This window comes from Quercus robur, chromosome 9, assembly GCF_932294415.1.
Source record: "Quercus robur chromosome 9, dhQueRobu3.1, whole genome shotgun sequence".
Lineage (NCBI taxonomy): Eukaryota > Viridiplantae > Streptophyta > Magnoliopsida > Fagales > Fagaceae > Quercus > Quercus robur.
The window spans coordinates 54,518,119-54,545,333 of NC_065542.1; the positions used below are offsets into that span (position 1 = coordinate 54,518,119).

Below are 27,215 nucleotides of genomic sequence, written 5' to 3' on the forward strand. Positions count from 1 at the left end.
GATGGGTAATGAAAGAAAGATCCATTGGAAAAGTTGGAAGGTGTTAACTAAACCAAAGAATGAAGGCGGAATGGGGTTTCGTGACTTAAGAAATTTCAACCTTGCTATGTTGGCCAAACAGGGATGGAGATTATTACAGGAGAAAGATTCCTTGCTGTATGGATGCTTCAAGGCTAAGTATTTCCCTCGTAGTTGTTTTTTGGAAGCAGTTGACATACCTAATAGCTCTTATGTGTGGAAGAGTTTGCTGGCAGCCAAAAACATTTTGAAAAAAGGGTGTTGCTGGAGGGTTGGAGATGGCCGTTCAATCCGGGTTATGCAGGATAAGTGGATTCCAAATTACCACACTAATCAAGTTCTTCATCGGCCTTTGGATGCAGAGGAAGAGTGGCGTGTCTGCGAGTTGCTGGATGGGGATGGACATGGATGGGACCGTGGATTGGTAGGGGTGAAGTTTCATAGAGAGGATGCGGAGGCCATTCTTCGGATTCCCTTGAGTTGTAGAAACATACCTGATTCGATTGTGTGGCTGCCTAATAAAGATGGCGAATACACGGTAAAGTCGGGCTACTTCACTGCAAGGGAGTTGGAAAGTGAGTTGGATGGAAGGGTGGAGAGTTTGGGTTTAAGGAACAGAGGATTGTTATGGTCAAAGTTATGGAAGCTCCATTTGCCAAGTAAAATAAAGGTTTTTGGATGGAGGGCGTGCCAGGATATTCTGCCTACGAAAGAAAACTTGGCTCGTCGACGAATCATCAAAGATGGGCTGTGCGACTTCTGTAAGCAAGAAACAGAGTCGGTGTTGCATGTTTTGTGGGGTTGTGGGGTGGCTCGGGGAGTGTGGGCTGACAGTCACAGACGGTTACAGAAGTGTGGGGGAGGTCAAGTTGATTTTGTACAATTGGTGGAGGAGCTGATGGCTAAAGTAGCAAGGGAAGAGTTAGAAATATTTCTGGTTCAGTGCTGGGTTATATGGAACCAGAGGAACTCTGTTTTGCATGGTGGCGTGCTCCAAGAACCAGCCCAACTTGTCAAGCGTGCAATGGATATGGTGGAAGAGTTTAGAGGAGCACAGGAGCGTTTGGCCGTTCATAACAATACCAGGTGGGTGCAGAAATGGGAGCCTCCAGGGGGGTTAATGTACAAAGTGAGTTTTGACGCAGCAGTATTTGCGGACTTGGATGCTTCGGGTGTTGGGATGGTTGTGCGTAACGATAAGGGAGAAGTTATGGCCTCTCTAGCAGCCAGAGGTCCGCCGGTGAGAGACAGTGATGAAGCGGAGACGCTGGCATGCTGGAGAGCATTAGAGTTCGCTGTGGAAGCAGGCTTCTCGGAGCTGATTCTGGAAGGGGACAACTTGACGGTCATGAAGTCTCTCATTTCTCTAAAGCCTAATAGGTCGCGCTTGGGTCATATATTTGAAGAGATTCAATGTATATCAGCAGGTCTTCATCGTTTTGCAGTTAGTTTTGTCAAACGCAGCGCTAATACAGTGGCTCATGCGTTGGCTAAGTATGCTAGACTAATTGATGATGAACTAGTTTGGCTGGAAGAGTGTCCACAGCCAGCTTTAGAACCTTTGTACCTTGACTCTCTTGGCCTCGGGCAATGAATGAAATTTGATTCCATTTTCAAAAAAAAAAAAAAAAAAAAAACTGTCACAAATTCTAAATAATTTGAGTGGCCATGGAAGCAACTGGAAATTTGCTAGCTTGTAAAAAGATGTAGCAGAATTGGAGGAATATAGGAATAACAAGAAGAGACCTTAGATTCAGGAAATTGCAGATGTGAATGAAAAAGCTCAAAAGGCCGGCATGCACAGGTCAACAATTCATCAATTAGAAAACAAATCCTCTTCTATTGCACGACTTTGCTACCAGCTGTCATGATTATATTCCTTTTTTATTTTATTTTTTTTATTCTTAGTTGAATACTTTTGGTCGTTGTTTTGCCACTTGCACGAGCACCTACTTTGTTTCAACAATCAGTAGTTGAGCATAATTATCTTCCTCCTTCATTGATTCCAATAGTCATTGTTCTCCTTTGACCATAATTATCTTCCTCTTTATTTTATCCTATGTAATTTGATAAGGGTAATTGTTAGTTCACACGCACTTTGTTGCATACATCATACCTTCAATTTATTTTTTGAGCTAAAATCATGGCTTCAAGTTGCAATTTTAGTTCAAAAAATGAAATGTGTAATAACACTATCCAATTGATAATTTCAAATATTTGTTTTGCCTTGAAGATGAGAGGCCAAGGTGCATGCCTACACTGTTCAAAAATTGAATTGTTGACTTTACTCAAAAAATATGGAAGTCTATGTTTAGAGCAGCTGATTGGGAACAGAAGATCTTTGTTTGAAAATCAACAATAAACAAGCATATGGAACTGCGCATGTGCTTAGTCTTAACAATTATAAGCATATGGAACAGGAGGGCTACAAGTCAACTAGCCCTCCTCCTCTTCCAGCTATGAATGCCCAAGAGAATACAGATCCCTATAGGTTTAGGGTGTTAGAAATTATCTCAAACTAGTTGCAGACCCACGCGATGCGTGGGAATATACAACTATTTTGTAACGTGGAATAATGTATGATTTATTCTCTAAAACATACTGGATATATTATTTCTAAAATTATTTTTCATCTCTCCATCTCTACAAATATATCGTTCTATTATTTTGATTTTTTTATTTTTTGAAGAACTTAGGTGCATTTGATTGATATTATTCCCTTTTTTATAGGTAAAAGATAGATATACCATTCTTTTTTCAAGTGATCTATATTTTTCAAACTTTTTGTATGTTGTGTTATGGTTTTTTTTTTTTCTACAACTAAAATTTTTAAGTTCCAAAATTAATTATTTGAATTTCTCATTCTCTTAAGAAGATTATCATGATAACCAGACCTCGTCACAAATTTATAATTGATATTACTCAAATAATTTATAGAGACATTCAAATACATAATCATCTCACTTCTAAAATATCTAAAAATTAACCCAAACCAAAACTATAAGAGGGATAGAGAGTACATGTGCTAAATAACTCAAAAAAAAAAAAAACACACCACCAAAGTGTATCATCCAAAAGTAGAAAAAAAAAAAAAAAAAAAAGAGTTGCGAGAAAGAATTAATAAGAGAGAGAGAGAGAGAGAGAGAGAGAGAGAGAGAGAGCAATTACATTTCTTGGAAGAGAATGTGAGACAAATAACAAGATTATATAAAAGAAGATGAGTTGAAGAATATTAAAAAAAAATGTATAGTTGTAAACATCAAATTATCCAAGTCATGTTATGTAATAAAATAACTTTAAATCATTTTGTAATTTCATAGGATCACATGTAACAAACAAAGAAAATAAAATTAAAAAGATAAAAAAATAAAAATATAACCAAATCATATCAACCTAAAGTTGAGTTAAACATAAAAATTCATCAATCTAAAGAATTAAACATCCACCAAAAGAAATAATATATATATATATATATATATATAGAGAGAGAGAGAGAGAGAGAGAGAGAGAGAGTATTCACCATTTTGTGTAAGCAAAATATGGATTGAATGGAAGAGAAAATAACAAATTTTTATAGTAAAAAAAATGAGGAGAAGAAGGGTCAAAATAAAAGGAAGATGAAGGGATGGAGAAATTGTAAGATTAAGGTATAGAGTAGTGAGGAGAAAAAAAAAGGTAAAATTAAGTAAATGTTGGAGAATACGTAATTGTAAAGTGGTAAATTAATAAGGAAAAAGATAATTAAAAAAGAGAGAAAATATTGAAAATAGGTTGATGATGTAAAGCTAATGTGGCTCAATAGAAGCACAGTAACATTAAATGCTACGCTTCAACTTATATATATATATATATATATATCCTATTTGTATTTTGGTTTCGCTATTAAGTTTTTCTGGTAAGAGCATTCGCATCAGACTAGTCAAACTAGCACGATGATAACTATATATATAGCTAAAAACTCACATTTCTTTGAATGTAGTTGTAATCCATATTGTTGATAGTGAATTTTGTTAAGCATTACTCGTGGACATAGGCTTGAAATTGGCCAAATTACATTAAATATTTTTGTTTTGTATGGTTATTTTATATTATTTTTTGTATAAATGTGCTTTCGCTAACCCCAAATAACAACTATTGGTAATTATTGTTGTGATCACAATCAAGGAAGGCTTACATAGGAAGAATACCAAATGATGAAATACTATGCTTTGGAACTCAAATGTGTAGAGAAGATAATATAATCAATTATAATATGTTACAAATATTATACATGAGACCAAAAGTTAATTGTCACAAATTCTAAATAATTTCTTCTTTAATAAAAATACAAAAAGACAAATCCTATGAATGATAGGCAATTTCTAAAACCCTATGATTACCACCATAATGCAATTGAAACAAGTTTGAATATGTTTTAAGTACTGAGGCCACTCAATATTGTCTCGACGAATAATACCTCCATTGACACGAGGCCAAGTTATTGCGCCTTTGCGCGTGTTGGGTCACCACCAACCACTACTAGCAACACATTGATTTGCCCTCAATGGCATTTGCAAGCACCGAATATCAATTTTTTTTGTCGATCTCAAATCGTTTGCAAAAACAAATTAAACTATAAAAGTATAAGCATTTTGTAGAAGATAATTAATATATTTTATTCAGTCCATGCCGTTAAAAGAAATCTGCTAACCACATGCACTAACCATAGTTGTGTTACATCACATTATTTAACATGCCATTCTTCTCAACCTTTTATTCTTGAATAAGGATTTTCGGTTTCAGTCTCCGCCTAACTTAAAAACCTTTTTTTTTTTTTTTTTAAGCAAAGAAAAAATTTATTAGAAAAAAAAAACAAATAAACAAAAACCTAGTATAACGGGCAGTGTACTAAGAGAGAAGTACAATCAATTCAAAATACAATAATCAAACAACCGTAAGAGAGAAAACCTGTTCAATGATTCTTTTATTTTAGTCATTATCATCTTAGAGCGTTAAATTACCATTTTAGAGTGTTAAATTGCCAATTCTCCAAAAAGCTTAAGCAATTAAAAATGATATATTTAATCACTTAACTATAGTTCTAACATAATGCCTAACTTTCATTTAGGTATGTACGAAGTTCTCTCTCTATCTGTGTGTGTGAAGGTTGGAGAATTGAGAAAACTTTTTCATTGAAACAAAAATTAGAGATAAAGAGAAAACATAGTAAGAAATCTGTCTAACATTAAAATAGATCATTTTAATGTTAGAATTTTCCTCAAACTAGTTGTTATTTTCAACTAATTATGTAGCATGTACTGATATTACTCTTCCATTACAGGTTCCCTCATCCCCATGCTAACTCCATTCAATTAAGATTTTTTTTTTTTTTTTTTACTTCACTTTTATTTCTGCATGTTCTGACTTCAATTCACTAACTCTAATTAATCCAAAATAAATGGTCAATTATTCAGATTGATCTTTGCAGACAGGCAATGTTTGATTCATCTAGCAAGTATTCTTTATTGACTTTAAATTCTGAATAGGTGCTTTTTAATGTACAATGTGTACATTGTAGTCAATTAACCTTAACACAAGTTCTTCACCAAAAAAAAATCTTAACACAAGCAAAACTTTCAAGGTTTATACAAATAACTCTGTATGCTTGATAAGTGCCAATTCATAACCAAAATGAGAACAAATGAAAGAAAGGAAGGAGGAAAAAAAAACAATATCATCTCATCAAAATGAGTAGTAGCTTTCAATATACATTTAGTTACACTCAAAGCTTGTCAAAATGCTAACGTGAGAAAGTGAAAGAGAGAGAAAGAATACCATAGGTATTGCCATTCAAGTCAAGGTTAAAGATGTGCGTGAGGGTGCCCGATTCGAGGCTGAGGAGTGTCCATGTCCAATAAGTTTGGTTTCTTTAGGACATCAGCGAGAATAGAATTTTCGAGTAGAGCAGTGAGCTTTGAATTTAGCCATACCTTCTTCACGCTATTGCTTTTGTGTTTTTTTTTTTGATAGGTTCACGCTATTTCTTTTGTATTCATAATCTAATACTAATAGAAGAATGATGAGAATAGGAGTAAGGCAGTGCTACAATCACGTGTGAGGGTGAGGACACAAAACCTACAAGCTAAATGAAAAGCATTTTGATTCCTTTTTAAATAAGCAGGACACCTGGCAGAAATTCAACCTTTACAGGGGAAAAAATAAGAAGATGCATGCTACCATATAAAACATAGCTGATTTGGAATGTGAACTGAAGAGAATTTTGTTTGCAGCCCCCATATCATTCGCGATAGGAGCAGCATTCTCTAATACAATCTGCAAGAAACAGAATTCAAGATTACTAGGGCACCAACAATAAAATGAGAACAAGTTGTTTTATAATTGTCTTCAATGTAATGACATTCCATCCAGTATACGTCATGTATACTTCACATGTTCAATTAGATTAATAGAGTTTTCTTAAAATTAAAATGAATTTCAAACCCAACAGAGATTGCACAAAGGAAAACGCAACAGGAATTTATGAAAGCTTTAACTAGATTAATTATGTTAAACTGCTTCTTCTTTCTTATATTTCAAGTTCCAACCAACTGGGACTAGCCAATTAGGCCAGTTGAGTTCTAAGTTTCTGCTGGCACTACTAGAACTACAATGAGTCTTCAATCACAAGTTTTTGTATTTTTTAAGTCAATTCAAGAGTTGCAATCAATACAGCAAATTGGTATAAGGATGGTGGTGAAGTATTTATAGCTATCATATTACAAATGCAATATCCACAGAACGTGGGGTCCATAGAGTAGATCAACCCTGTTTTCAAAACTTCACCCACACTCAAAATGTTAGTCCCGACCCTTTTAAATTACAGGCTCAAACTTGCTATCTCTTTCTGACTTTTTTTAAAATAAAAAATGTCATTAAGGGACAATGGGGTAGCGAATTCCCCATCCTCCCACATTATGATAACTAGAACCCAATACCTGCACTTTTAAAGGGCTAAGATCATAAAAGGAGTTCATCATATTATCAAACATGGTAATTTAGTTTTAAAGAAAGTGTAAAGATTCAAGAAAATTAATATAAACATCACCATCATGCATTAAGGTGTCTACATATACGGTGTGGAATCCTGAAAGTGGAAGTCTGTCGAGAAAGCAACTCTTAAACATTATCCTACCGCTAAGTTTATAGATTTAATAAAGAAGTGCCAACTACATTGCAGGTATCCTATGAGATTTTACCAGTACTAATTAATGATTGCTGTTAAAATAAATCAAGATATTTATGCTTCAAGAATTTATCAAAACAAATTCAAAATATTAACCATTTTTAAAGTTAGAGTTTAGATTTGGAAATCCAAAATGTTCTTTTTCATTTTCTTTGGTGCTCATTTTTTAATGTGCCTATCAAGGTTGACAACTTGTGCATAATAACTGAGCTATGAAAATCTGTGTAATGCAGAGAATTTAACTTCTTTTCTTTTTATATTGAAGATCCACATCTACAAGCTCCGACTTTAATGGCAGTTCCTCACCGAGTTAGAGTAAGGAGTAGGGGTAAGTTGTGGGTTTAATATCCACCAGGTGTGTGAGTAACCTACCAATAAAGAAAACTCCTGGCTCCACCTACACACACAAAGCAAGGAAAATACCTGGCTCCACCTAATTGGAGATGAGAACTGACATGGAGGCATAGCTGACATTACCAGCAGTAATGGCAACACACCTGCCCAAGCATCCTATGTACTTTTTGAGAAGCATATTGGGCTGAAATTTCATCAGCAAATGTCATATAACCAAACCCTCTATGACAAGTTTTTCTTTCAACTTGAAGCAAAATGCATCATGATATTAGTTTGAAGCCAAAACATATGGGCAAAGCCCAAAGAACATGTGAAGGATACCTCTTGACCATGTATCAAATGTTTATGTCAGGCAACCCAGGTAGGTGAGAATCATCTGCAAAGGTCACAAACCCAAAGCCTCTATGACAAATTTTCTTCACATCCTGCACATACCAAAACAAAAGGCATGAGTAGAAAAAAAAGTTAGTTAAAACCGTCAAAATTATACAATTGTATTACCCTGCAGGAGAACATAGCCTTGAAGTTGAACACCACATACTAGATCAAAGAATCAAGTTGGAATCACTAGAGATGCGTAAAGGTTTCCAAATATATCAACAAATATATTTTCTCGTTTGGACTACTTCATTACTACAAAGACATTTTTAAAGGTTCTTAGTATGCAATCAAAAATTCTCTTCCAGTCCTAGATTGGTTTTTTTTTTAAATTTCAAATGCAAAAGAATTCTTTTATAGCTTAGTTGACCATAACTTTTTTAAAAATCAACTACCAAGTACAGCCAAGTTTAGAGGGGATATTACAGAAATACTGTGTAATGAATAATTTTCCAAAATGCAGAGAACATTTTTTTGTACCTACATTTTCAATAAATGTAGACAGATTGATCATTGGGAAGCAGAGTTCAAATGTGCTATAAAAGCCATGCAAGGAAGCGGCTTTACACCAACACTTCTAAAAGTAGCCTACCTAGCTAAAATCTATCGTATATAGAAGAAAATCAGAGATGCCATTCTCAAAATTTCAAAGATGAAGAAGCCATTTTTGAATTCATAAAGGATGCCATAAGATTCGGCTTTGTCTCTTATTTTTATAATTACTTTCTGCAGCTTAAGCTGCTTGTTTTTCTATTGCATTAAAATGTACACTCATTATTCCCAACTCAAAAAAATAAAAAATGAAAAATAAATGGTTAAGCTCGTTGACACCTAAGTTTGCTTTTGCTCTGTATTATTAACCTATTAGGTTCCAGAAAATACCAACTTTGGACTATGAAGAAATTAAGCTAACGATAAGTTTCATTTTTCAAAAATAAAATCTTTCTTAGCGTGTAAATCCCATCCAGAAATGATCTTTGTTAGTTCAATCAAGCACCCACTTGATGAAGTGTTATCTCTTGAGAATGACAATAATGAAATTAAGGAGAGGGATGCGATTTTGAAAAGTGAGTTGAGAGATTTAGGAAAAGGAAATAGAAGCGGTAACTGAAAAGTGCAAGAATTTTATGAGGTTCTTGAAATGTAATTCACAGATTTAGGAAATTGCAGTACACCGACCCAGCCCTCTGTCCATGCTGTCACAGTTACTTCAGAAGATCTTATTCAGCAGAATAAACACAACAAAAGTAGAGGAAAAGTGAAAACAAACCCTTAGCATCCCTGAAATGACAAATCGTATGAACAATCAACCATCAAGTGTTCCAAAAGAACTTCTTGATGTTGCGCAGAATTTCAATGAACATGTCTAGAAACTTGAGCATATGCCATTCCTCACTTATCCTTCAGTCCATAACAACAAGAGGAGAAGGGAATTGTACCCCTTGCAGAAGCACAAAACTCCGGCATTCTTCCTCAGAACAAGGAAGAAAATACAGAGAGTTTTCATCTGAAGAGCTCACAACCTCAATTAGCAACTACCATCAATTATACAATTATATGTGTTTGTATGTATGTAGCCAAAGTGTGACAAGTGATGCACTAAAATGGGTTACCAGACACAATTGGAAAAGGGCTGCTTTTTGAACCATTTCTATAATGGTCTATATTCTCAAGTAGATACTGAGGATGTGAATTGTATCTTGAAATAAGAAACACATGAAACCCCCTAATATGTGTTTATACTCCCAATTTTTCTTTTGTCAGAGAATCCATGTTTTAAATGTCAAACCAAATAATATCCTCAAAAATTTTGGATTTTCATGCAGCAGAAATAAAACCCACCATATTATGATTTATGAGATGAAACAAAAAAAGTGTCGCCTTTGACACTAGGAGCTAGAGAAATGGAAAAAAAAAAAAGTTTCAAAAGGATTAAATACTGGAGCTGTTAGAGGCAAATCATGCTTGCTGATGCAAAGCATGCAGGAAGACATTCGGATTAAAAAAATCCCCCAAGTCCTTCTTTTTGGCATTTCAATCATAGATAAATCCTTTCGAACAATCTGCATCTACCGTGAGCAATAAAGAAAGTGTATAATTTTTGACAAAAGCTCTTTGAACTTGGCTGAAGTATATAGTATAATGGGGAAATTGATAAAGTGGTGGATGTATATCAACACCCAAATTCTGCCAGAAACCCAGCTGGATATGGATATGTTGGATGGGACCATCTGGAAGCACTGTATTGGTTACCAAGCTGCATCTATACACTCCTTAAAGATTGTAGTATGCAATAGAGACGTTAGCTTGCTTATCTCTTCCATTTCCGCCATTATAATATTTGGAACTTACTTCCCTGAAGAGATTTCAGATCTTACCCTCATATTTCAACACATAAGCTGTGACAAATCCAGAAAAGGGAAAGGAATTCTATGCACATCAGCTTCACTAGTAGTCACCACATGAGCAGATCCCATTTTTGAAGTGATGAAATCACTTCACATCCCTCACAACAATATCTTTGTTCAAAATTTTCGTAATGAACTTGCTTCATGGTAATCCCCAAACACCCTAAGGTTATTTATGATCAATAATTTGGTTCCTGGCCCTGTGTTTAAGAGACCATAAGTAATAGCAAGCCTCCACTGTGATTACATAACTTTTTTTTTTTTTTTTTTTTTTGACTTCCTCATCAAGGGAATGCAACACAAATTCAATCTTTGGGACATATCCAATAGCTCTTATTTCATGATCCAACTTATCCAAAAGTTGCATCATATTTTCATATTGATAATGGCTCTTATCTTCCATAAGAAGAGCATGAAGTTTCTCTTCCACTTCTACTACACTATACCCTGGCACTTTCTTCATCCCTGTCTTTTTCATGATTTTTCTAACACTAGCTACATCATCCCACTTCCTCGCCTTTGCATAGTAGTTTGAGACCAAAGAATAAATTCCCAAGTCATCCGGATTTAACTCAAGAACCTTCTTTGCTGCCATCTCTCCAATAAACAACATGTTATTTTTGCAGCAACCTGCCAGGAGAGCAACCCAAACAGCAAGCCCCAATTCAGCATTCATGGAATCTATTAGCTCGCAAGCCTCTTCAACTTGACCTGTGCAAGCCAAAAGATCAACCATACAAACATAATGTTTTTCAGTTCGAGGGACCTTATATTCACTAACCATGTGATTAAACCAGTATTGCCCTTCTTCCACAAGATCTGAGTGACTGAAGGCTGAGAGAATGGAAGAAAAAGTAGCATGATCTGGTTTTCAAATTGTTTTTGTCATCTCTACGAAGAGTGATAGAGCTTCTTTTCCATGCCCATGAATTCCATAGCTGGTTATCATTGCATTCCAAGAGATTGAAGCCTTTGCAATTTATCTGATCAAACAGAGTGCGTGCCCAAGAAAGGGCTCCACATTTTGAATACATGTTAATCACTGCGGTACCAAAAACTTCATCAAAATCAAGCCTTATCACAATATATTTGTGTAGATTTACCCAATTTTGAAAACCCAACTTGTGAACATGCTAGAAGTGCACTCAAAAGACACACTAAATCTTGTCTGTTTCCATAACCCTGCATCTCTTATAAGGCATCTTCTTGAAAACATGACAAGCAAGCTTCAAACTTCCACTCTTGGCATACATAGCCACAAGGTTAGTTTGAACTACAACGTCCATTTGAAGGTTTTACCAAATCAAATACCCATGAAAAAGCCTACGATCATGTTAATTGGAATGCCTTGTTCTATCTGTTGGATAGGATGGGTGTAAGGGTGAAATGGAGTGGGTGGATTAAGGCATGTGTCACCTCTGTTTGATTTTTATTCTAGTGAATGGATCCCTTGAAGGTTTTTTTGGAAGCTCATGGAGTTTGAGACAAGGTGATCCTTTATCCCCTCTCCTTTTCCTTTTGATTATGGAGGTCTTAAGTAGGATTCTGAGAAAGACTAAGGAATGTGATCTGACTCATGGTTTTCATGTGGGACCGGTGAACTCTATTGGTGTGCGCATTTTTCATTTGTTGTTTGCAGACGACACTATTTTATTTTGTAATGCTTCTGCTTTCTATAAGGTTGGCCTTGTCATGTTTTCAAGCTTTTACAGGTTTGAAGGTTAATGTGGGGAAAAGTGAGATTGTCCCCATTAGGAAGGAGAATAATCTGGATGCTTTGGCTAATATCCTTAGTTGCAAGGTGGGCAATTTGCCTATGAAATACTTGGGGATGCCACTTGGTACTTCATTTAAGATAGCTTCTTTTTGGAATCCCACTCTAGAGAAGATGGAAAAGAAATTATCGGCATGGAAATGCCTCTATTTATCAAAGGGTGGTAGGCTCACTTTATTGAAGAGCACTCTTTCTAGTTTTCCAACTTATTTTTTATCATTATTTATTATTCCTAAAGTTGTGGCTGCTAGATTAGAAAGAATCCAGAGAAACTTTTTATGGGGATCTTCTGAAGGGAGTTTCAAATACCCTTTGGTGGCTTGGGACAAGGTTTGTTCACCTATTGAAATGGGTGGATTGGGGATAAGAAATGTAGTGTCCTTTAATCAAGATTTATTAAGGAAGTGGTTGTGGAGGTACGGGCATGAAGTTACTCATCTTTGGCGGAGGGTTATATCCACTAAATATGGGGAGGGTAAAGGGGTAACTAAAGTTTGTAGGAGGGCTCATGGGTGTGGTTTGTGGCGTAGTATTAGTGAAGGGTGGGAGAGCTTCTCTACGAGTTTTTCTTTTTTTGTGGGTGATGGTACTCGAATCCTCTTCTGGCATGATTGATGGGTTGGGGTTGATCCCCATAAAAACCTCTACCTTGAGTTCTATGTGATTTCGGCAGACAAGGAAGTTTGTATCTCTGATGTTTTGTGTCAATAGGAGGGGAAAATGTTAGATATTGGAACTTGAGATTTTATAGGGATTTTCAAGACTGGTAGCATGCTGCATCTTTTTCTCTACTTGATTTTATTCAAGCTCATCTTCCAGGGAGTAGGTTGTGATTCTTTGTGTTGGGACCTTAATGGAAGTGGTAGGTTTGATACTCATTCCTTTTATAATGAGTTAAGGGAGGCCCCCAACTCTATTTTCCCTTGGAAGGGCATTTGGAAAGCAAAGGTTCCCAAAAGGGTGGCTTTTTATCGTGAATAGCAGCCCATGATCACATTCTTATTTTGGACAATCTCATGCTTAGGGGTCACTCTTTGGCAAATCGGTGTTGCATGTGCCGGTGCAGTGGGGAATTTGTGGATAATCTCCTTCTTCAATCTCATGTAGCACATTCTTTATGGGTATTTATGCTTCAGGCTCTCGGTATTCAGTGGGTCTTGCTTGGCTCTGTGGCGGAATTATTATTTTGTTGGAGTTATTGGCTTGGGAAACATAATTCAAATATTTGGAATTTAATTCTAGGTTGTTTGATGTGGACTATTTGGACAGAACGTAATCGTCGTTCCTTTGAAGATTCTAAATTTGTGTTTTTTAATGTACAATGTGTACATTGTAGTCAATTAACCTTAACACAAGTTCTTCTCCAAAAAAAAATATTAACACAAGGAAAGCTTTCAAAGTTTATACAAATAACTCTATGCAAGTGCCAATTCATGAAAAAATGTGAAAGAATGAAAGAAAGGAGGGAGAAAAAAAAAATACCATAGGTAGTGCCATTCAAGTCAAGGTTAAAGATGTCCATGGTGGTGACTGATTTGGCTGAGGAGAGTGTCCACATCTGATAAGTTTGGATTCATTAGGACATCAGCGAGAATAGAATCTTCTAGTAGAGCAGTGAACTTTGAGTTTAACCATGCCTTCTTCATGCTATTGCTTCCGTGTTTTTGATAGGTTCACGCTATTGCTTTTGTATACGTAATCTAGCACTAATAGAAGAAGTGAAGAAGAATGAGAATAGGAGTCAGGTAGTGAAAAAGTCACGTGTGAGGATGAAGACAAAAAGCCTAAATGTGTACTGGTACCAACAAGCTAAATGAGAAGCATTCTGATTCCTTTTTAAATAAGCAGGACACATGGCAGACATTCAAACTTTTCAAAAAAAAAAAGTAATGCATGCTACCATTTAAAACTTGATTGATTTGGAACTGTAAATGAAGATAACTTTGTTTCTTTCTCAAAGAATGCACCACAGTGGAAGAGGGATTTGCAGCCACCATGTCATTCACAATAGGAGCAGCATTCTCTAATACAATCTGCAAGAAACAGAATTGATAAAAAAACTAGTGCACCAACAATAAAATGAGAACAAGTTGTTTTATTATTGTCTTCAATGTAATGACATTCCATCTAGTATAGGACCTGTATACTTCACATGTTCAATTAGATTAATAGAGTTTTCTTCAAATTAAAGTGAAATTCGAACCCAACAGAGATTGCACAAAGAAAAACGCAATAGGAATTTACAAAAGCTTTCACTAGATTAATTAAGTCAGACTACTTCTTTCTTATATTTCACATTCCAACCAACTGGGACTAGCCAATTAGGCCAGTTGATTTCTAAGATTCTGCTTCCACTACTAGAACTATGATGAGTCTTCAATCACAAGTTGTCTTTCTTAAGTCAATTTAAGAGTTGCAATCAAATACAGCAACTTGGTATAGGGATTGTGGAGAAGTATTTATAACTATCACAATACAAGTGCCATATTCACAGAACACGGTGTCTGTAGACTAGATCAGCCATGTTTTCGAAACTTCACCCACACCCAAAATGCTAATCCTGACCCTTTTAAATTCCAGGCTCAAATGTGCTATCAACTCTCTCTTACTTATTTTATAATAAAAAATGTGACAAAGGGACAATGGTTCAGCGATTCCCTCTCCTCCCACAGGTTGAAAATAGAACTCAATAACTGCACTTTTAGAGGGTTAAGATCATAGAAGGAGTTGGTCATATTATCAAAAATGGTAATTTAGTTTTAAAAGAAAGTGTAAAGATTCAAGAAAATTAATATAAACATCACCATCATGCATTAACGGTGTCGAATCCTGAAAGTGGAAGTCTATTGAGAAAGCAATTCTTAAACATTACCAATACCAATCAATGATTGCTGTTAAAAAGTGGAATAAATTCATGAAACCTAACAGTAAATCAAGATATATATGCTTCAAGAATTTATCAGAACAAATTCTAAATATTAACCATTTTTTAAGTTTAGTTTAGACTGGGAAATCCAAATGTTCCTTTTCATTTTCTTAAATTTTTAATGTGACCATCAAGGTTGACAACTAGTACATAATAAATGAGCTATGAAAATCTGTGTAAAGCAGAAAATTTTACTTCTTTCCTTTCTATACTGATTGGCTTCTGTATATACATAAACCAGTAGATCAACATCAACAAGCTCCGACTTGAATGGCACTTCCTCAACTAGTTAGAATAAGGTGGAGGGGAAGTTGTGGGTTCAAGATTCACAAGGTGTGTGAGTAACCTACCAATAAAGAAAACAATGGTACTATATTCCCCACCACCCTTCCAACACACACATACACACACAAAGCAAAGATATGGGCAAAGCCCAAAGAACTAGTGAAGGATACCTCTTGACCTTGTATTAAATTTTTGCGTCAGGCAACCCAGGCAGCTGAAGAATTATTTGCAAAGGTCACAAACCCAAAGCCTCTACGATAAATTTTCTTCACATCCCGCACATGCCAGAACAAATGGCATGAGTAGAAAAAAAAGCTAGTTAAAACCGAAAAAATTTGAGGGCCACAGTGAAAGTTGAGCTATCAGGTCTTACACCGTCCAAGATTATCCGATGATAGAGACATGGAACTTCAACTGGGTACTCTTTACGCGAATACACAATGATCATGGCATTCTATGCGTCTATGCCTCTTTGAGGCAATACATCAAACACTTTTCGGGCAGTTTCAATGTTGCCCATATTTACAAAGAACGCGATGAGTCCACCATTGGAGATTCCGTGCTTGAAGAGACCGGTCAAGAGCATGAGTGCATGGGTTTTAGCAAATGGGTGCTTTGTGTTTACAGTCCCAAAATAGGTGATTACAAGATACGGCTTCTTCATTATACAACACACATGATAAATTTTCCTGTCAAACAATTTGGTGTGATTGACCTCTCCAAGTAAAAGTCGAAGAAGCCCATATAAATTTTTTTCTAAATAACAATAAATATTAAAAAATTTAATTAGTTGTTACGTTTCAAAACAATGTTGAAAACTAGCATCTCGAGTGTCTAAAACTCGATTTCCAAGATAAAACTCGAGTTTTTAAGTCTCGATTTGTAAGAGGATCAGGTATAAACTGAGAAAAAATTGACGTATAAACGCCGCTATAGGGCTTTAAAACGTCACTATAGGGATTAAAAACGCTACTATAGAGCTCCCTAAACCACTAAAAAAAATTTTACAGGAAAACGCCGCTATAGGGCTTTAAAACATCACTGTAAGGCTTAAAACGCCACTATAGGTGAAATTTTTTTGCATGAAACTCGAGTCTTAAAGACTCGAGATCTATGTGGCATTTTCACACTTGCAAAGCGAGTCTTTTGGACTCAAGTTTTAATATGGATCTCGAGTTTCTAAAACTCGAGATGCTACTTTCCTTTATTATTTCAAACGTTGCTTAACTAACTATATACAACCCCTTTACACAGTTATTCTGCACATTACCTCCATATCTTTATTTTTTTTACTTTTGAAACTTTATTAAGATTTTATAATCTACTACTTTTTAAAACTTTAGCTTTAAATTGTAGTTTTTGAAATTGTAGAGTTTAATTTGTTACATCCCTAAACTCTAGGATTTAAATTGTAATTTTTCCTAAATACAGTACTTTTTAGGAGGGGGTTATAATCTCTATATATTAAAAAGACTCAGAAAGTTATAACTTTAAAAAATGTCAAAAATACCCCTAATCTAATTAGATAATTTTTATTCTTAAAAAATAAAAAATATAGTTAAATTTGTAATTCAAAAAAATTAAAAAAGAAAAGTAAAAAGAACTACTTGACAAACTTTTTCCTAAAAATTAGCATACTCTCTATAGATATGTATGTTTGATACATTTTTTTTTTCCCTAAAAACTAGCACACATTAAACTCAACAGATTACTTCATTTTAAATCCTAAATTTTAGTTTTATAACAATCCTTTCCTGTGTAACCTCACTAACAAATAGATAAATTCAAATTGAAATTAAACTCAAAAAAAAAAAAAAAAAAAAAAAAAAAAAAAGAGGCTCATCACATATGTGGAGCGCAAGTGATGAAGCTAGTAAGTAAATAAAATCTTAAGAGAGGAGTAGGAAATCTAACCTATTAATTTTTAACTATATATATACACACATTTTAAAGGGGGAAATAAAGTCCATTTTGACTCCAAGTTCATTTGTTCGAGAAATAAAGTCCTCATGGTGGAGAACTAATGTGGCCAATCATTCTACTAATAAAAAACTTCCATCTATTTAGAATTGTTGAGTCAAAAAAAAAATTAAAACAAAAACTGATTACTGACTCAAGAATTTTAAATAAGGAGTATTTTAGTAGAATGGTGAACAAGTGACGTGGTCCACCATGAGGACCGAATAATTTTTCTATTTGTTCAAAGAATGGTAAAAATAAGTGAAAACATTTGACAAATCACTAATGAATTGAATGAATGACAAATGCACCATCAAACACTTAGTCACAGAATGTATTTGTTTTGAAATTTGTTAGATGGGTCATGGGTGCAGCAAGAAATTTCCAAGGCAGTAAAACTATAATTAAAAAGTTAAAAGACTTGAGGCAAATGACCTATCCATATTCATCTAATTGAGTATTGCTTGGAATATGATGATTGGTTTTTGTTTTTACAAAACAATAAGTTAATGGGCACAACTTTTTTCATACATACTAATATGATCTATTGTACGATTGGTGCAAAATAATGATAGTGTAACTTTATAAGTGGTAATGGTAACAAATAAAAAAAAAAAAACTTTATAAGTGGTAAGTACATATAAAAGTGATTTTACAATCACAATTTGCTATTTACAAAATATATTAAACCTTGAGGTCTTTTCCTTCTTAATATAAAAAGTATATCATTGCTTCAAACATTTTTTTTTTCTTTTGTTCCTTAAGCAGTCAAGTCAACCGACCAGCCTTCATGGCTTGATTCCTGTTAGAATGCGTTCAGCGTGAGCTTTCAACACTACAAAGTTTTGTGACATAATATCATCGCTGATTAAAATGAATCTCCCATTATCCTTACTAAAAAAGAAATCAAATAACAGATAGTACCAATGCCAGTAAACCGTTCTAATGAACTAAAAGCCTTTTCTTACCAACTTTCTCCTTCATGCAATCAACGTGGTGAAGGTTTGGAAATATCTATTCAAGGTAGATTATACAATACTTTCACGTGTTCTTATGGAAATATCTATTTTGAGACTCACTTAGGTCAATGAGTTTTAACTCATCTAAAATCTGTTATAAAATAATATTTAGTTAGATAAACTTAAGCCTTAATGAAAACGAAGAAAATACACATTTGCAAAAGTGAAAAACTTACCAAAATCCCTTTCCATAATTGTTTAATGCCACTGCAGACCATTCTCAATTCAACAAGTTTGTTTGGTTGAAAACTAGTTGGGATGTAATTTAAAGGATATCCATGCCAATTTATAACATGTAACTCATTAGAAAGATAGTTGAGACCATGCAGAAGTTGCACATTACATCTAATGAGGTCTTCTGGAGGTTGCACGTCTGAGAATGCTTTCCCAATTTTGAGAAATCTAAATTTTTCATCTTTGAGAATGCTTCAGCATTCAATTGTTCCTCTTTATGAACAGGTATTATTAGGGCTATGCCTTCAACTACCTCTATTCCCTAATAACAAAAAGTAATGAAATTAGAATAATTGGCAATTTCTTAGAAAAACTGTAAGAATATATGTATTTCTAAGTTCAAGTTTAGACTAGTCAACTTACACTATTATTATTCAATACATGATGAACATCCTCACAGAACCACAACCTACTACGCCCACTAGGCTCTTTAGGGGATTCACGAAGAACAATTTCTTGACCCATTTTTTGTAGCAAATCATGCATCCACAAATTTCTATTGTCATCAACAGTTATGAGAGATTTTTCCATAAGAACACCAATATTGTAGTCCAGATGGTAACCAAAACCTTTTAGTATATCTCTAATGCAATCATTGCTCTCTCCTTTGAAAATACATGCAATATCTAAAAATAATTTTTGCTGCATATCCGTTAGCCCATTATAACTTATTTGAAGTATATCCAAAATGTTTTCATTAGGTTCTACTTTTAGTTTTTGTAAGACATTTTCCCATTCATTAATCTTCTTATCAAACAAAGAAGAACCTAAAACTTTAAGAGCTAAAGGAAGGCCTTTGGCGTAACGCATAAATTTCCTAGACAAATCCATAAAGTTTTCTTCAGGACGAGGTTTCTTAAAAGCTCTCCAACTAAAAAGTTGCAAGGCATCATCTTTATTCAACCCCTTAATTGTGTATATATATATATATATATATATCATTCACACCGCATCTTCTCAATAAATGACTATCTCTACTAGTTACAATGATTCTACTCCCTAGACCAAACCAATCATGCCTCCCAGCTAATGCTTTTAGATGTTCATCTCCATCCACATCATCGAGGACAATCAAAACCTTTTTATTATGTAGTATAGTCCCTATAACATTGATTCCCTCATAAAAATTCCATATATCTATTTCGCTTTCCACGAGGATCGTAGATAGAAGCTGCTTTTGTAAAAAAACTAGACCTTGATTTTTAGTTTTTTCTTTAACATTTGCAATAAAGCTGCTAGCTTCAAAATTACCTGAAATTCTTATATAAATTTCTTTTGCAAGAGTCGTTTTGCCCATTCCACCCATCCCGCAAATCCCAACAAAGCGAACATCACCCAACCCTTCACCTAAATATAAATCCAACACTTCCTTCACACAGGAGTCTATTCCAACAAGTTCCTCGCAAACACTCGGAAATTCATGATTCAACTCACTAAATATCTTTATGAGGATTTCATGGATAACTATTGAGTCATGCCTATAAACAAGAGAGCAGAACAATAATTTTGTTGAGATAGAGTAAAGTCACATTTAGAGACAAAACATTCAACATAAGTACAATCTTAGCTACGTTCACTAGTAAAAGGAATCTTTTAAAAGTGTAAAATAAGACACCTTGGACGGTGAAATGGCCAGATACCACCATTTTCATAAATTTGTAGCAAAAAAGCACTGTTTCGGAACTTATTAGGGAAATACCACTTTTATGGTACTCGAGTCTGGCAAAATCGAGTAGCATTTGGAACTCGACTTTAAGAAACTCGAGTTCCTAAAAGTTTTGCCACCGTGGCACTACTGAGGTGGAAATTGGGCGATTAAAAAAAAAATGTGGTACTCAAGCTTGGTATACTCGAGTACCATGCAACACAATACTCGAGTATACCAGGCTCGAGTACCTTTTATAAATAAAATGTTGTTTATTTTATTTCTACAGTACTCAAGTACCATGTAACTTTTTTTTTTTCTTGGGATTATCGACAAATAAACATAAACATAAAATGCTGTTTATTTTATTTCTACAATACTTAAGCTCACTAAGCTCGAGTACCTTGTAACATTTTTTTGGGGGGGGGGGGGATTATCGATAGATAAACATAAACATAAAAACAAGTAGCTTTTTTATGTTTTTATCTATTTAAATAGAAGCATTGTAAAATATAGATATTTTAATTTCAAAATATGAATTTAATTTCTACATTAAGTAAAACTGTTCACTATTTTCTCATAAAAATTGTTCACTGTTTTCTGCATAAACTATTTCTAGCATTCTGCATAAAATTATTTTATGTTCAGCAATATTTAAAAAATTGTTCACTCTCTTTTCTGCGTAAATTATTTTCTGTTCACTATTTAAAAAATTGTTCACTGTTTTCTCATAAACCACCTAGTGAAATCGTGTTTTCTAAATTTAAACGCCAAATCTGAATGCTTTTTCATGTTTGAATTTCATAATAATCGAATCTATTTTTCTGCATTGATAAAATCTATTTCTACATTAATAAAATTTGCACTCTGCACATCATGTTTACTGTATATTCGAATCTGCTTACTGCATTCATAAAATCTGTTTTTTGCATTAAGTAAAACTGTTCACTGTTTTCTCATAAAAATTGTTCACTGTTTTCTGCATAAACTATTTCTAGCATTCTGCATAAAATTATTTTATGTTCAGCATTATTTAAAAAATTGTTCACTCTCTTTTCTGCGTAAATTATTTTCTGTTCACTATTTAAAAAATTGTTCGCTGTTTTCTCATAAAACACCTAGTGAAATCGTGTTTTCTAAATTTAAAAGCTAAATCTGAATGCTTTTTCATGTTTAAATTTCACAATGAACGAATTTGTTTTTCTGCATTGATAAAATCTATTTCTACATTAATAAAATTTGCTCTCTGCACATCATGTTTACTGTATATTCGAATCTGCTTACTGCATTCATAAAATCTGTTTTTTGCATTAAGTAAAACTATTTACTGTTTTCTCATAAAAATTGTTCACTATTTTCTACATAAACTATTTCTAGCATTCTGCATAAAATTATTTTCTGTTCAGCATTATTTAAAAAATTGTTCACTCTCTTTTCTACGTAAATTATTTTTTGTTCGCTGTTTTCTCATAAAACACCTAGTGAAATCGTGTTTTCTAAATTTAAAAGCCAAATCTGAATGCTTTTTCATGTTTAAATTTCACAATGAACGAATTTGTTTTTTTGCATTGATAAAATCTATTTCTACATTAATAAAATTTGCACTCTACACATCATGTTTACTGTATATTTGAATCTACTTACTGCATTCATAAAATCTGTTTTTTGCATTATAGACTTGACGGCTCGCTCTTGTGCCTTCCCCTTTAGATGCTTCCTAGCCTTTTGGATTACATGAAAACGGTCTAATCACCTTTGCATTTGATTATTTTCTTATTCAAGACGAGCAAGTATGTTGGCAGATTCAACTCTAGGTAACTCGGTTGAGCATGCCTTAGGAACTCGTAACCCATGCCATCGACAATACACCTCTAACTTACACCTCTTCTCGTATAGGGTTGACCATGGTGGTTCTGCTACGGTGAACTCTATTGCGGAGATATCTATACTTAGTTTTGTAGGTTTGCCGACCATGATGTGCCCGACTCTTCCAAGACTCTCGTACGTGTATATTGGCATATTAAGGAAATCTCTCTTCTTTCCAACCCATTTCCCTCCATAGTGGTTTGTGTATGTCTGTAGTTATTGATCTGCTGGAACTTGTGATAATCCATTTGTTGAAGTAGATCCAAACTTGTTTCGCATTGTATGATTTGATGTTGATGTGTTGCGACTCATAGCTTAGTCAATCTACGAAGTTAGTGGGGTAGAAATAAGATCATTATTGTGGTGCATTTATAACCTCATTTCATGTTCCAAGCATTATAATTTCAATTATTAGGGTTTGTCATGTCAATACAAGCTGGAAAAACACTACATGAATAGGATTTTAAATGTTCCCAATGTCACAGTGAGATTTGAAGATGTGGGCGGTAGTTGTAGTGTTCTTGAACAGGGCATCATATTTAATTGACACAGTACTATGTCCCTGGCATCAGGGTATGATTATTCATATATTTAAGTATTCTCATGAATGTGGATGATATGACTGGACGGTGTGTGAAATCGTGCCTAGCTGGTGAGCAGCACGTGTGAAACAGTGGCGTTTGTTGGCGCATGTGGTTCGTATGACTACAGTTGGTGCTACAGCAGCGGCTGGTGATGTGTCTTCAAAAAACTACTCATGCCACAGTTGGTGCTACATCATGTTACTCTATATTCAAATCTACTTACTGCATTCATAAAATTTGTTTTCTGCATTAATTAAAATTGTTCATTGTTTTCTCATAAAAATTGTTCACTGTTTTCTACTTAAATTATCTTTAGCATTTGCATAAAATTATTTTCTATTCAGCATTACTTGAAAAATTGTTCACTGTTTTTTCTGCATAAATTATTCACTGTTCATTAGGTGTTTTATGATTCGGATGCTCTAATACCAATGACTACCCAGGAGAGAGCACAGTAGTAATATGGAAGCATAAACAATGATAAAGTTGATACTAAAGAAGAAAATAGCAAAATAGATATATTCAAAATAAGGTTAAAATGAAGTATGGAATATGAAAATAGAAACTAGTAAAATCTTACTTGAATAAAAACTTCAGTCTTTGATAAACTTGAAAACAAACTGCTATCTTTGATACAAGCTTGAAAATAAAACTGTCTGAAGAGAAATGTTACAAGATTACAAGATGGGGAGAGAGTACAAAATTCTTTCCGAGGGAGAGGGAAGGCTATTACAAAAGGCTTTCCAAAACTTGGAACTTAAAATTATGTAATAATAACTCATTTAGTTATAATTTCTCAAAAATATATATAAAGAAAATTCAGGATTAAAGCCATGCAATGCATGGAACTTTCACAAGTATCTTTTATAAATTTCAACATTATAAAACATTTCATCCACACTTTAAGGATATCATTTGATTCATTTCTTTCAATTTAAATTTTGAAAGAATCCTTCTATATATATAATCTTTCTATTACATTCCTTCCAAAATGGAAAAATGATAGATAGTTTGATAGCCATCCAAACGTATCACAAAACAAATATCATTTTTTTTTAATGAAAAACAAAATTCTTTTAAACAAAAAATCTTTTAAATATCATAGGACATTTCACTTTTGTTATGTTTTTAGTTGATACCACTTCTATTTCTTGCAAAGTGACATTGTCTCCAAGTTCTTGTTCCACGTGTAATAGACAGTTTATTTAATTCAGTGTTAACTATAGCTATGTATCTTGTTAGACTTTGTTTCATAAAATTGCTAAAGAAACATGACTTTTTCTATACCTCTTGTTTCAAATTTAATTGACTTTCCTCTACTAATGGTTACGTTCTAATGTCAACTCGTACTTTTGATTGGAAGATTATTGCATAAATTAAGCCTATGTGAGTGGACTCTGATTGGACCAGATATTGTACTGTTCCCCATTCAGCAATCAGCTAGAAAACCTTTAGGTTTCTAAAGCATGGAAGCAATAGGCAGTAGAAATCTAAAAGAGACATTTAGCACTTGTGTTGCATTAAATTTTGTAGAAATACAATGTAGCTTAGTATGAAAATAATACACATGAAAAATACTTTAAAAAAATTATGAGAATGGCATAATAATGTAATTAAAAATGTGCAATTTGTAGTGTTTGTACAATGCAGTTGTGCAATACTAATGATTAGGTACCCAGGCCATGAGTATGAAAGAAGTGGCTGCACAATCTGCAAGCTGGCCAGCTTCAAAAGACTACAATGGGAGGTGTATGCATCCCTATAAAAGTAGATTTGTTACTTGCAAAGCTTGAAGGTAGGCAAATAGACAGACACAATCATTTAGCTACTTGATGCTCTAGAAAGGTAGACTATATGGCTAAAAGTAGATTTTATCAATGCAGAAAAACAAATTTGATTATAGTGAAATTTAAACATGAAAAAGCATTCAGATTTGGCTTTTAAATTTAGAAAACACGATTTCACTAGGTGTTTTATGAGAAAACAGTGAACAATTTTTTAAATAGTGAACAAAAAATAATTTATGCAGAAAAGAGAGTGAACATTTTTTTAATTAATGCTGAACAGAAAATAATTTCATGCAAAATCGTAGAAATAGTTTATGTGTGAACAATTTTTATGAGAAAACAATGAACAGTTTTAATTAATACAGAAAACAGATTTTATGAATGCAGTAAGCAGATTCGAATAGTAAACATGATGTGCAGAGAGCAAATTTTATTAATGTAGAAACAGATTTTATCAATACAGAAAAATAGATTCGATTTTTGTGAAATTCAAACATGAAAAAGCATTCAGATTTGGCGTTTAAATTTAGAAAACACGATTTCACTAGGTGTTTTATGAGAAAATAGGGAACAATTTTTTAAATAGTGAACAAAAAATAATTTTCGCAGAAAAGAGAGTGAACAATTTTTTAAATAATGCTAAACATAAAATAATTTTATGCAGAATGTTAGAAATAGTTTATGCAGAAAAAAGTGAACAATTTTTATGAGAAAACAGTGAACTGTTTTACTTAATGCAAAAAATAGATTTTATGAATGCAGTAAGCAGATTCGAATATACAGTAAACATGATGTGCAGAGTGCAAATTTTATTAATGTAGAAACAGATTTTATCAATGCAGAAAAATAGATTCGATTATTGTGAAATTCAACATGAAAAAGCATTTAGATTTGGCGTTTAAATTTAGAAAACATGATTTCACTAGGTGTTTTATGAGAAAACAGTGAACAATTTTTTAAATAGTGAATAGAAAATAATTTACGTAGAAAAGAGAGTGAACAATTTTTTAAATAATGTTGAACAGAAAATATTTTTATGCAGAATGCTAGAAATAGTTTATGCAGAAAATAGTGAACAATTTTTATGAGAAAACAGTGAAAAGTTTTACTTAATGTAGAAATTAAATTAATATTTTGAAATTAAAATCTCTATATTTTACAATGCTTCTATTTGAATAAATAAGAACATAAACAAGCTACTTATTTTTATTTTTATGTTTATTTGTTGATAATCCAAAAAAAAAAAATTTACAAGGTACTCGAGCTTAGTGAGCTCGAGTACTGTAGAAATAAAATAAACAGCATTTTATGTTTATGTTTATTTGTCGATAATCCAAAAAAAAAAAAAAGTTACAAGGTACTCAAGCTTGGTGAGCTCGAGTACTGTAGAAATAAAATAAACAGCATTTTATTTATAAAAGGTACTCGAGCCTGGTATACTCGAGTATTGTGTTGCATGGTACTTGAGTATACCAAGCTCGAGTACCACATTATTTTTTTTAATCGCCTAATTTCCACCTCAACAATGCCACGGTGGCAAAACTTCTAGGAACTCGAGTTCCAAATGGTACTCGATTTTGCCAAACTCGAGTACCATAAAAGTGGTATTTTCCTAATAAGTTCCAAAACAGTGCTTTTTTGCTACAAATTTCTGAAAATGGTGGTATTTGGCCATTTTCACCCACCTTGGACATTCTAACTTGCTTATCATAACAATTCTTAAGGAAACTAAAACTATAAAAAGGAGGAAGGCTTTATAGATTCGACAAGTCATTTGTAGAATGTGGATTAACCAATTTTGTGTCTATGTTTGTCCATATTGGGTGATTTAGTAAGTGACTACCATGTGGTTCTTCAACCAAAGTTCAATTTGAGCTTATAATTTCCTAATTTTGTAATATGGATGGAACAAAGATATTAACGATGGATAGAATTATTCTAAAAGAAATTCTTACTTTTCCTTTAAATCCCATCCAGCGAGATCACCAATTTTTGTCAAAGCAGTTTTCCACATTTGCACATTCCCTATATTATCTTGGAGGTGCACTTCATATTTTACAAAGGCATTTGCAAAAGTCCCCCTCTGATGATGCACGTCATTAGGATCTACATAGTGGAAAACTGGCAAAACTACCAACCCCATCTTCTCCATGCACTCAACAATCTTTGCTAGTTCAATCAAGCACCACTTCGAAAAGGCATAGTCTTTTGAGAGAATAACGATAGCAACTCTTGATTCTTCTATTGCTTTCAAGAGTTCTGAAGTATTGATTGCTCCCTGCTTGAGTTTTTCATCAACCCTAAAAGTGGATATGCATTTTTGTTTCAAACCAAAATATAGATCGTTTGTAAAATAAGTGCTCTCACCTTTGAAACTAAGAAACACATCGTGTGCCCACCTAGGGGTAAAAGAAGAAGATGGTAATGATGAAGTACAAGCCATGAAATAAATGGATGAGCTTGAACCGTGAGCGCTTTTAGTTTACAGATACAGAAAATTGTAGCTATGACTGAAGAAAGCTTGTTGAAATAACACTGGGCAGTGGAGTGGACTGTAACTAAGTGAGACAAATTAAGTTTCCGGCATTCATGAATCATGAGTCAACAATTCATTTTCTATGTGTAAGTGGCCGTCCTCATCTTCCAGTTATCTTCCTGGCCCAACAACTACGTAAATTTAAAAGTAAATTGTTAAAATGTATTATTTGGTTTATAATGGGGGACAGGCATATAGAATTTTTGTGCAATATCGCATG

General features: G+C 33.7%; 1 protein-coding gene and 1 pseudogene across 1 annotated transcript; both read right to left on the reverse strand.

Annotated features, from left to right (window-relative positions):
* Positions 1–9,988: 9,988 nt before the first annotated feature.
* On the reverse strand, positions 9,989–11,164 carry LOC126701222 (putative pentatricopeptide repeat-containing protein At3g25060, mitochondrial). The gene has a single exon (XM_050399331.1). The coding sequence runs from the start codon at positions 11,162–11,164 to the stop codon at positions 10,550–10,552; it is 615 nt and encodes a 204-aa protein (XP_050255288.1). The 3' UTR covers positions 9,989–10,549.
* Positions 11,165–18,629: 7,465 nt separating this feature from the next.
* On the reverse strand, positions 18,630–26,902 carry LOC126701223 (disease resistance protein RUN1-like; annotated as a pseudogene).
* Between the last annotated feature and the right edge of the window lie 313 nt (positions 26,903–27,215).

Bases quoted from the DNA above. Each gene is read 5' to 3' on its own strand.
- LOC126701222 (XM_050399331.1), bottom strand. From the start codon at position 11,164: ATGGTTAGTGAATATAAGGTCCCTCGAACTGAAAAACATTATGTTTGT.